The sequence below is a fragment of the Dermacentor albipictus genome, chromosome 1 (genome assembly GCF_038994185.2).
Source record: "Dermacentor albipictus isolate Rhodes 1998 colony chromosome 1, USDA_Dalb.pri_finalv2, whole genome shotgun sequence".
Classification (NCBI taxonomy): Eukaryota; Metazoa; Arthropoda; class Arachnida; order Ixodida; family Ixodidae; genus Dermacentor; species Dermacentor albipictus.
Genome location: NC_091821.1, coordinates 232,986,474 through 232,998,509, shown reverse-complemented (window position 1 = coordinate 232,998,509; position 12,036 = coordinate 232,986,474). Strand labels below are relative to the sequence as shown.

At 42.6% G+C, this 12,036-nt stretch overlaps 1 protein-coding gene across 2 annotated transcripts in view; it reads right to left on the bottom strand.

Moving 5' to 3' along the window:
- Rab3GAP1 (RAB3 GTPase activating protein subunit 1) overlaps positions 1–12,036 on the bottom strand; it is a 310,097-nt gene that overhangs the window by 246,444 nt on the left and 51,617 nt on the right. For both annotated transcript variants that reach the window (XM_065425862.2, XM_065425861.2), the window contains exon 12: positions 10,690–10,782. In XM_065425862.2, coding sequence (XP_065281934.1) covers positions 10,690–10,782 — 93 coding nt within the window. The remainder of the gene's footprint in view (positions 1–10,689; positions 10,783–12,036) is intronic.

The window sequence follows — 12,036 nt, the reverse complement described above, 5'->3', positions numbered from 1 at the left end:
TCTGTAAGCTGACTCGCTCGCATCGCTGACGATATGCAGGTTGGACTTGCTGACTGACTTGCCACTCCAGTGCCCAAAAATCTGTGGTTACTGAGAACATGTATAAGGGCTACGTCCCAGCTCCATTTTAACCATGGGTCCACTACATGGGAGGGTAGAGGTTCATCCCACTCTAGATTAGCACAGTAAAGGTGTTGCAAAATAATTTTTAACTTGCAAAAGAAATAGAGATGGCAAACCTAAAAGGATGTAGACTTTTGTCACAGCTTGGAGAGCAAAACACTTGGTTGCTTGATGCTGTGCAACGAAGTGCATGGCGCTCTTTAGATATACATAGAATGTGTTTGTATCCATGTTCCATGACAGTCGAAAACTTTGAGTTTTCCTGACAGTGCAAAGGGCTCTCTCCTGTGATACGGTTGTCTCCTGAAAGTTTAGTTACGTCAGAGTTAATGCTTTTTCATTTGCGTATGTTCATAGACGCATCTCTACATATGTTGATTATTTCTTTATACATTGTAATAGTGACGTCTTTTGTGTAAGTTCCATTTAAAAGATTGTCCACGTACATGGAGTCCTGTAGCGGGGGCGTAGCTGGGGGGGGCTTATGGGGCTTCAGCGCCCCCCCCCGGAATTTTTTCGTGCTGTCTATGCCCCGCCGACCAAAGCAACCCCCGGCACCGGAAATCATTCTAGATTTTGTCTAGAATGTCTTTTTTACACTCGAAAAGACATTTCACCACGAACATTGCGAACTCGGGCTGGATTTTGCGGCAACGCCCATGCACCTGGAGTCGCATAATGCATGGGAGCCCCATCCGAGCACAAAGCTTCAAGGGCGTTTTGATGGCGAGCGGGCTCGTCGCAGCATATCGCGGAGGCTGCGGAATCTACGGAGCGCGTGGATTTCAATTCTGAAACTTCATTGGTATAAAGTTCTCATAAACTTTTGATGTGAAAGGTGCATTGACATTTCCAAAGTTGGGCTTTAGATTTTCAATTGCGGAACTTTGTGGGTTTAATGTTCTTATAAACGTTTGGCACCAAAGGTTCATTGACTTTTCTAAAATCTTACATCGGAACATACAATGAGACAAGCCAAATTAACACACTATCAGACAAGCTGACAAAGCACGCAGCGAGGTCCGACGAGACGAAACGTTGTGGTGGTTCATTTGTGCCATCATGTCACATAAAAAAAATCAACATTTTTTTCACCTATAGTGCCAAAGCATCCATGTCAAGACAGTAAAGCCAGCCAAGGTAACTATGTTCTTATTTATTTTTTCTACTTTTACTTATATTTGCGAGGACACATTGAGCCTCTTCAATCATTTTTTGTTCTTGCTACCCTACCCGCGGGCTTCCAGAGCCAGCCAGAGCGCATGCGTTTTTCTGGTGTTGTCCTGACCATTACGCGGCGCACTTTGGTGCGCGTTCAGTTTTCTCTGGCCGAGTGGATTTTCGCCTTCAGGAGTTTTGGACGCTTTTTGGCTAGCAGACTAGAAAATAAACAATGGTCCCTCGCCACCATCACTGTGGGGACTCGACAGATCGCACTGCGTTTGCTTGAGCGCAACCTCACCGGAAAGTCTTGTCTCACCAATGTAGGATACCGAGAAGTATGCGTATGGTTCTCGGTGGACCAAGCATCTCACGTTTTCTTCTATATTCCTAAGGCAGCCACATTAGGTGCACAAAGTAGGCATTCGATTGTGGCCAACATAATTTCCTTTGCGTTTGTTCATTTCAGTGGTCATGCTTGCTATGTCATTTGTGATTGCAGTGTCCGTGTAGATATCAATGGTGTGATGCGGCATTCTTAGTTCCAATCTCTTTTCCAATATTTTTCTAGCTTCCGTGTTTCGTCTCACGATCAGGCATTGTTGCCTCCGTATGCCCGGTTGTGCTTTCCATGGTGATGTTATGGTCGCTTCTGCGATCTGTGGCTTTGCATGGACTTGTTTATTCCATGACATGATCTGTTTTCCTTGAGTCGTGTTTTCCAACCGGGATCGTATTCAAATTCGTGCTTCAGTGATTATGTCCTGTATGGGTGGAATCATTACGAGCCTGAGCAGGTCCTCGTCCCTCGTGTGCTACGGTAGCCCAGTGATCGTACGGAGGGTGGCCCAGTGTAACTTTTCGATGTCGCTGGGGTCTCGTTCAGAGGATTCGTACACGGGTACCCCGTAAAGAATCCTTCCAACCGTGACTGCTTTTGCAAGCGTTTGGCATGCTTTCTGACACGCTCTGCCATACTTGCTCGATGTTCGTCTAACCATGTGCAACAGCGGTCTCCATTTTTGCTTTAGTGTGCTAATCCATAGCTGGGGGCTGTTGCAGCTAGCAATCTGTGCTCCGAGGATCCTAATTTGTCCATTGGTCGACGTAATATCGCTTTGGACGATGTGTAAAGCGATCTGCTTGTTTACGTTGGTCGCTTTCTTTCCGTCTACGCTGATCAATTCATACTTCTCTGGCGAGAGTTGCAGTCCGAGGTTATCTAAAGTGTTGCTAAGGCTCAGGATCGCTGCTTGCAGTTCAGTTTACATGCTCTGTATGTTGAAATAATCCGCCGCTTCCGTCCATATTGTTATATCATCAGCTTAAATAGTAAAACGGGCCGAAGTGTCTCGCTCAAGACTTTCTGCCACCCGTGTCAGCTTCACGGAGGGGGAGGGGGGGGGGGAACCATGCACGCTGAACTCTTAGCTATATGGGGAGCAGTCAACACCATTCTCATTAACATGGGAGACATTGTAGAGCAGAGTGTGCAAAATAATTATCGGAACCTTACTGACTCGTACGAAGCGGTGACCGAATTAACGGTGCTTAAGACAGATGATGCTGTGGCCAACGACACCAGAAAAAAGCTAAAGAGGATACAGGACAATGGGACAAATGTTGTTAATCTTATGGACACTGGGGCACACCGGCACGGATGGGAAAAACGCAGCCACTCACGCAGTTGCCGCGCAAGCGGGTGAGCTTGAGTACATGTACAGCTCCCCACACACCATTTTCTCTCCAAACCCCACGGACGAAAATCCATACCTAAAGATATTGGTCGAAGGCTCTCCTAGCAGAGCAATGATGCATTAGATTCGCACTAAAATAAAAGCAGACAGTAAACGGAGACTATTAGAAGCTACACCAGTACATGTGTTTGACGACAAGGGCGAGCTTACTCACACGGAAGAGTTTTTTTTTTAATAAGGTTATGGCCAATGCTGCACACACACCACACATACTTGAGGAATGGCACCAACCCAGACAAGCTACGATTGCGAACACTTATACCCGATGCACACATTGCCAGGAGTCATGCAGAGCAGACTTGCAACGCCTCATTTGGAGCTGTGCAGCTTTTTCACAAGGGAGATCCAACATTCAGCATTTACTACACGGAGACATTAGAACACTAGGAATTGGAATACAAACTAACCCTGAAACAAGGAAAGCGATTGCGACATATGGCAGACAAAGTAGCCTGTTTCGAGTAGTGTAGAAGTGGTCGACCAGCCTATGCGAGAGTGGCGGAACTGAACATGCACCTGAGTCTGCATAAAGCGGAAGATCAAAAACTGAGATGAAGATGTGCTACAGCCAACAATCCAGGAACCCACATTCCTTTCCCTCCTAATCCCCAACAGTGGCCTATAGCCGTCCCCTTCCTTCAAATAAAGGCTTTATTCATTCAGATTCATTTCGGTGGCGCTGCCCCTCAAAAGGAAGAAAAAAATACATTGTTGCGCCACAGCGAATCGTTGCATGAAAGTTCGATTTTTTTTACTTCTTTTGCGAAAAGTAATGGGCCACAGGGCGCTTCAGTTGCCGGATACTCTTATTATATTATTGCAATAGCAATTATATGGACACTCCAGGCGCATTCCTGCCATTGCCGTCGCCCTCATGTTTCGTATAAAGTCCAAGGGTGATAACATCCTGACCGCGCGCCGCATAGTGTATGTGCAAGGGAAAGCATAAGGGAATGGGTAAGCCGGCGATGGTGGCTCAGCCTTGTGTGCGCAAGGGAGACAAGTGGGGAGGAAGCGTCGCCTTCCGTCGCGCGCTATACATCGGGGGAAGTGGAAGGAGGGTAGGCGGGCCTTAGGATTCTGTGATTTGTGAATCTGTGATTGCGCAACATGTTTATTTGCCTTGTTTCACACATTATAAGAGTGGCTTTTTCTTAGATACGTAGGTTTATTGGTGACTTATACATACATTTAAATATCTTGTTGCGAGGTTTTGTGTATACGTGCAGTGAGCTTTGTTTCCAGCGACACTTTTATGCCCTTTATCAAGCTGCATCTTCGCATTTGTATATACCATCGTATCTTCACATTTCCAATGTACGAGGGCGAGTCAAATGAAAGGGAGCCAACCTACCCCACACAATAATAGTTCGATTCATTATCTGCGAGGCATGTGCGTAGCACACACGCATCTCCCATTCACAAAACGAGAATAACGAGCATTAACCGAGGGGCCCAATTTTTATTAGTCATAAGAAACTAACAAACACTGACACCAACGACAACATAGAGAAAATTACTTGTGCTTAATAAATGAAATAAAGAAACGATAAATTAATGGAAATGTAAGCGGATGAAAAAAGAACTTGCGGCAGGTGGGAATTGAACCCACAACCTTTGCATTTCGCATGCGATGCTCTACCAATTGAGCTACCGCGGTGCCGTTTCCCCACCCACTTTCTTGGGTATTTATGTGTCCTAGTAGAACCCTGGGAGTGTTAGCCAGCGCCACCACTCACAGACCTCGATGGCGGACGTGGAACATCCTTTTTGCCACAGGCGTCCCGAGAACGTGATCTTTTTGGGTGAAGGCAACTGGTCAATAAAGCCACACATGCTACCTGAAGGCATCAATGTTGCCGCATTTGAGACCCTTGTTATGTAATAAACGAGAAAAAAGGGGGTTAAATGAGAAGCCCGATTTTTATAGTCATATCATAAGAAGCCATTTATGGCAGAGCATGTGGACATCAGCCATGCTTCTGTTCACACCACAATTCATGAACATCTCGGTTATCGGCTCTTGTGTGCGCAATGGATGCCCAAGGTTTTGAACCACAGCCAGAAGACGGAGAATTTCGGCACTGCCTTGACTCATCTGATCTGGCATGACAATGAGGGTGACGACTTCTTGTCTGAAATTTAGATCGGGACGAACCATGGTGCCACTACTACGAGCCTGAAACACGACGGCAAAGCATATAGTGGAAACAATCGACTTCACAACCCCCAAAGAAAGCAAAGGCTGTCATTTCCACTGGAAACGTGTTGTTGACCTTTTTTACACCGTCAGGAGCCTTTACTGATAGAATTTGCCAAATATTGAGAAGGTATCAATTGTTTATGATATTGTGCATTATGATATTGTGAAACGCCGGATCAGTTATGTGTCACAGTCAAGAACGACGTGGAAAATTGACGAATGGAGTCATCTTGTTCCATGACAATGCCCGTCCCCACGTCGCTGATGTGGTTAATACAAAACTGGCAAAGTTCAAGTGGGAAACGCTGCAACCTCTGCCATACAGCTCAAACCAGTCGCCTTGCCACTTCCACATTTTGGGACAAATGAAAAAAACAGCTCAAGGGAACCAGATTCGTGTTGGACGATGACGTGAAGGAGTCAGTGGCAGATTTTTTGAAGCAGCAACCCAAGGAGTTTTAGGAGACGGGAATCACGCGACTCGTTAGTCAATAGGACAAATGTCTAATTGTTCATGGAGACTAATTTTAAATAATGTGCCCTGTTTGTCATATGTTCACAGTGGCTCACTTTCATTTGTCTGGCCCTCGTATATTTAACAAAACTCCTGCTTTTTATACGTGCTCACTGTTGCGACTATAATTTCGGTGCAATTAGTCACGGCACACGACCGGTGACACCTGCTCCTGCGTAATATATTGGAGCACATTACAGCGTCAATGAGATTTCATTGGCCGTTGCATATGTACAAGAATGTAAACAAGGTTCTTGAATGACAAATTTTCATTCTTATATTTGTCCTCAACTTGTTCATTTCATGGTCGTTACATTTTGCATATCAATGGCATGCACTGCTTTGCTGGTTTCGAACTGATATAATTCTAAAGTTCGTGTGATATTTTCTTTACTTATTAAATAGACAAAAAAATATGGAAGCATTGATATCAGTTACTTCGGGCACAATTTTTGACGCATACAAGTATATTCTTTTATGAAAAAATACATATTTTACTTGTTTTGACAGTACGTAGCGTTCAAGAAATCGTTTGCAGCATCTTTGGCAATGACAATGCAGTATGTATTTGATCCCCTGACAAATTGTTTAAGAGGACGCTTTAGCTCAAGCCCAACTCTGACGCGGCCAATTCAAATACATGTAAAACACCGAAACGCTTTTCTGAGATAACCCCTGGATCGCATTTAATGAAATTTGTTGCATATTAGAGAGAAGGTTAAATTCTAGTGTCTGTTGGAAACGTCATTTCGATTTAGGGTCCGAATTTTTTTTTTTAATATTCTGAAAAACTTGAAAGTTTGGAAAATGTAGTAGCACAATGTTTATAATTTATTAGCTCTGCATCAAAAAGAGACATTCCAGTTCTGTAAACAGCATCTGTTAAAACAGTCAATGCGGACAAATTTGGTATGTCAATTGGTATCTTATGTGAATTGGTTACGTTGTGTTCAAGGGTTCTGCAAAAGCTGTATTTCCATACTACAAATTTTTTTAGAATCATGTATAAGAAAATAATTTTGTCTGCTGTAGATATACTATTAGATGGAATTCACACAATTTTGATATCATTTTTCGTTGTGAGTTACAGAGTTTTAAACTTCATAATTTCGTTTTCTGAAAATTTGCGATACATGCCAATTTTTACTAAACAAGTGACAGCCTAAAAATTAAATCCAAAAACAACAATCACTAGAATTTAAGTTTTTCTTTTAAATGCAACAAACCTCATTAAATTTGGTGCAGTGGTTGCCAAGAAAACGAATTTTCCTTCTACATGTATTAAGATATGAACACCCAAGCTAAAGCTTCCTCTTAAGGAGGAGGCCGAGCTGCAACGTGAGCCTCTTCCGAATGAAATTTCTGGCTACGCCACTGTCCTGTAGTAATCAAGCTATCCATGGGAAGTGGTCCTCAACGTATAAAAATAATGCTGCAATGTAGCTGTCAGGAGAAAAGGGCTTGAAATGGCTTCAAATGGAACTCTGGTCATCTTCCAGACTACTTCTTCTGGTAAAGGTTGGTTTGTCTGAAGAGGAATCTTAAACCAGAGAAACTGCAGCGAATCTGTTTTCATTTCACAGGTCAATTTGGAGGAATGTTTTTTTTTACATATGCTGTCATAGTAACCTTGTGGCGTTGAAAGCGCTAGACGAGTGTAGCAACGTCTGAATTTAAGTTCAGACAAGGTTCTAGATTTTCATTTACCGCTTTGGCACCATATTCATGGGAGGAGCCATCAAAAACAATGTGAATCTTCATACTGGTCCGGTTCTCTCCGATCAATGCTCAGTGAGGCATGTAGTACAGTCGAGGTAGAGTAGTGGAACCCAAGGACGAAGCTCTTTCTGTGGACCCTCCTATGAAGACTGAAATGGTGCTGTCACACTTTTCCAAGAGCCTGGAGTTCTTGCTCAGTTTGCGTGTTAAGCTGCCCAGGAGCTTCATCACAACATTTAAGTTGTCTGCCAGGTCTACCATTTTCTTCAACAGGAGGCTGACCTAATACTGACGGTCCTTTCTGGTTAGGTTGTTTTTCTTATAGTACAATCTCACCATTCCTCTCTTCTTCAGCTCTGACATTGAGGTTGTTTAGGTCCTAAAACTGAGAGCTTTAAAACCACTGTCCTCTTATAAAGAGGTTATTACAATGAATAGTGTGGCCTGAGAACAAAACTGAATGTCGCACAGCCCAGCCTAATTTAGTCTTCACAGATTTAAGTCTGTTCCACAGTGTTTTCATGGCACCAGTCAAAAGCTTCCACTATCTCCTAGCAAAGAAAGGGCACGTGTGTCCAACCCAGTTTTCTTTATCTTCATTATCACTTTATCATCAAGAGAAGTTTGGCCTTTGTTCTCTTTGCTGGCAGCAACTTTCTTATGCCAAATAAAGGAAAATACTTCTGAAAAAAAAAAATTCTTTATCAGTTTCAAATGGTATAGTATAAGTCTTTAGTGTCCCTATAAAGCAAACCATAAATACAATAAAATCTCATCATAACAAAGTTGAAGGGCAAGCCGGAATTGCTTTGTTATATCTATTACAGTGAAAGCTCGTTAATTCGAACTTCAATAATTCGAATTTATGGATAATTCGAACTGTACGATTTGGTCCGGCCAAGCTCCACAGAAGTCTATGTATAAAAAAGTCCGTTAATTCGAACGTGAGAAGGTTCCCTCACGGATAATTCGAACTACGCTCACCTGGCACACGGCCAGAGAAAAGCGCCTACTGCCTACACACAAGGCTGCATTGCCTCCGAAACGAAGAGAACGGCGAGAGAAGGCAAAATCGGAAAAAAATCTAACCGACGCGGGGTCAGCCAGAAGGCAGTGGCGGCTGCCGCCTCTCCGTTCTACGTAACCTCCGACACTTCTTGCCCGTTGCGAATCTCGGAGGCTTTGCAAATCTTGTACAGCTGCTAATGTTGTGCGGAGATGGCACGGCAAGCGCCAAAACACAGCGAATCAAGTACGTCGCAGCTCCGCTTGCAATCAAGAACCAACGAATCAGGGCCTTCGCCACCTTCACATGTTCAGCGTCTTTGTCTCGGCAGTCTTCATCGGTTGTGCACCTCTGTTTTCAGCTTAGGAGGTATCGGCCGTCGCGAATCATTGTGATAGTGTTAAGCCTCGGCTAACGTTCGTTTCGGTGGACATCGGTGGTGTGGCACAGTCGGACCCAGAGCTTTGACTTGAAGATGGCGTGTGCCCGCGGCACACGCCATCACTTTCTGACACGCCAAATTTCTGACATGCCCTACTGCTTCCAAATCGCAGTGTACTGTTGCTCTCCTTCACTTTCGTTAGTTCGAACTTTCGTTAATTCGAACTGAAGCGGCTTCCCCTTGCGGTTCGAATTAACGAGCTTTTACTGTATTACATTTACTGCACTATAAATCTCTATGTGAATTTAAAGGGGAATTTCACTCACTTTGTTATATTTATTATTTCGTTATATCCCGTTTTGTTATAATGAGGTTTGATTTGATTTCATTTCATTTATTGAAGCCTTAAAGTCCCGGAGGCATTACGTAAGGCGGGGGCAAACAAAGTGTGAGGAACTCTTCATCAGGCAAAGAAGGGAAAAGAGGAAGAAAATATAGATGAAGAATAGAAAAGGAAACAACACTCAGGAGGGAACCGAGCAAGCGGTACTATAATCAAAATCACTGTAAAAAAACGATAAAATAAACAAAATACATACTACATAAATACCACTAATTACATACTATGCATGGGAACGAATCACTATTAATTAATTACTTAAAAGGGGTCAAGTAGCAAATGCATTTTTAACAAACCATTCTAGGTGAAGTGGATTGTTAGTTTCTTACGGAAAGTCGTGTGGTCGGCGGAAGAAACAATACAGTCGGGCAGAGTGTTCCACAGCGCTATTGCATTTGGAAAAAAAGAATCCTTCATCGAAGACGTACGGCACTGAATGTGCGCGATTGGACAGCTGTGGTCGAGGCGGGGAGATTCTAGGAGGGGGTTGTAGTCGACGGTGTCTGGCTATTTGGTGATAGTAGAAAGAGTGAAGCATGCAGAGACACGAGATGATACGACGTGATTGGAGACTGGGAAGATCGAGTGTGCGTTTTAGTTCAGTTATGTTGGTTTTACTTGAGTAGTTTGACATGATAAAGCGTGCAGCACGATTCTGAATGGCTTCTAATTCGTAGGTGAGATATGCTTGCGAGGGGTGCCAGATAGATGATGCATACTCCAGTTTCAGCCGAACGTATGTCTGATATGCAAGTTTTTTAATAGCGGGCAATGCAGATTTCAGATTGAGTCGTAAAAAGCCAAGTGTGCGCGAGGCATTTGCACATATTGTTTCAATGTGAGTAACCCATGATAATGACAATGTCAAGTGAACACCTAGATACTTATAGCAGTCTGTTAGTGGTATTGTAGTTGAGCTTATGTGGTACACGTAATTTGTAATGCTGCGCTTAAGTGAAAAGGACATACATTGGCACTTATTAAGGTTAAGAGGCATGAACCATTTTTCACACCATGAAACGATAGTGTCTATGTCTTTTTGTAGGTCAATGGAATACTATTTGGTTTCAAAAAGGAGGTCTACAATAATAAAAAAAATTATTGTTATTAGAGTTGTGACACTAAATTTTTTTAAATTGAATTGCTTTCTCTGGTCCTTCTAGCAGCATAAACAGAGAATTCCATATCCCACAAAAATAACACACTACAAGCCTGTACGAGCAAATGAACTTTAGATAATTTAGGAGCAAATTCGTAAACGGGAATCTACTGCATAAACTCTACAATTTTCACTGAGATATCATTGGGATTAATGAAAATTATGTTCCCGAGTGCACCTGCAACACTGCAGAAGATTGAAGTACCATGCAACACAAATGAAAGCAGTGGTAGTTTTATTAAAGCACCACAAAAACAATTCTTACCAGAGAGGTCTTCTGTCTCAACCATAGTCTTGAGCACATTGTCTAATGAATTAGTCATCTGGCATACCACAAGGAAGTTTCGCAGGTACTCTTCTACAAAAGCAAACAAAAGAAACAAAAATCAGGACAAATATTTGAAAAAAAAAAAAGTCAATGTAACTATCTTGTCATTTAGCTCTCTATATAGGTATAACAAGCATAAACCAGCTGGAGACAGTGCAGTACTAGACACAGGCATCAGAGCTGCATTGTTGAATGAACCTAAATTGCCATCTTAGTGCATTTTTACACTGTTTACTCAAATTTTATCCTACAAACATTCCAAATTTCCAAACAATTTACTACCAACATCATTGTTACTGGCCACTACACTGACATTAAATCAGTTTTCAGTGCAGCAGGGAGTCAGAGAATGAACACGCAAGTGCTGCCAAAAACATGATAATCTATAATTCTGACACCAAACACCATCTCAAAAATTTCGACAAAAAAAAGATACCTATACAGTTTGCTAGGAAGACCATATCAGAAGAATTAGTTTATTAAAATGTTATTACTCCCAGCTCAAAATCCATGCAATACAGCTGAATAAAGAGGTGATATTTCAGCACGTTATGATAGAACATGGTAGCAAAATAAGCAGGACCACAAGTATATGCATGAAACATACAGCAGTACGACCATCCCCTGCAGATCATTCTCTATAGCACACTGCAGTCCCCTGCTGCTTATCAATTTACAGTGGTATCTATCACCAAGAATATATCCAGAAAAGGCACATGGATTGCAACTTGTAAACAGTGTGAACTTTGTTTAAAAGATAACACATTGCAAATGGTGGCTTGCCTTCACTCTCCTTTCCTCATGGCTGCTCTTTACTGCCCAACCCTGAGGTTTGGCTGATGGGGCCTCAAGAAGTGCCCAACAACCTGAGACTGATCAAGACTGAGTTGCATCTATTTATGCCACAGACATTTCAACAGTTTTAGCATGGTGCGCATGTACCGGTGTAGACTTGTAGAGAAATACCCGAAACATGTCTGGGGACAGCAGTGTTGGTGGCAGTAGGAACATTTTATGATACTGTGATCAACCAATGCACATTACAAAAGTTCTTGTGATGCACAACATCTCTCCCAAAGAAAATCTTTTTGATGATTGATTCCCGAACGAATGTGGGTATGACAGCATACTACATTGGTCACCATTATGTACTACATCTACACTAGCAGGAACTCGTTGAACTAAATTTCTCTATAGGTGCAGTGTATACTGCAACTTCTATGTGAAACAAACACAAAAACCAAGGTAAACATCTGCTGCCTTTTAAATGTCCACATTCCAAAC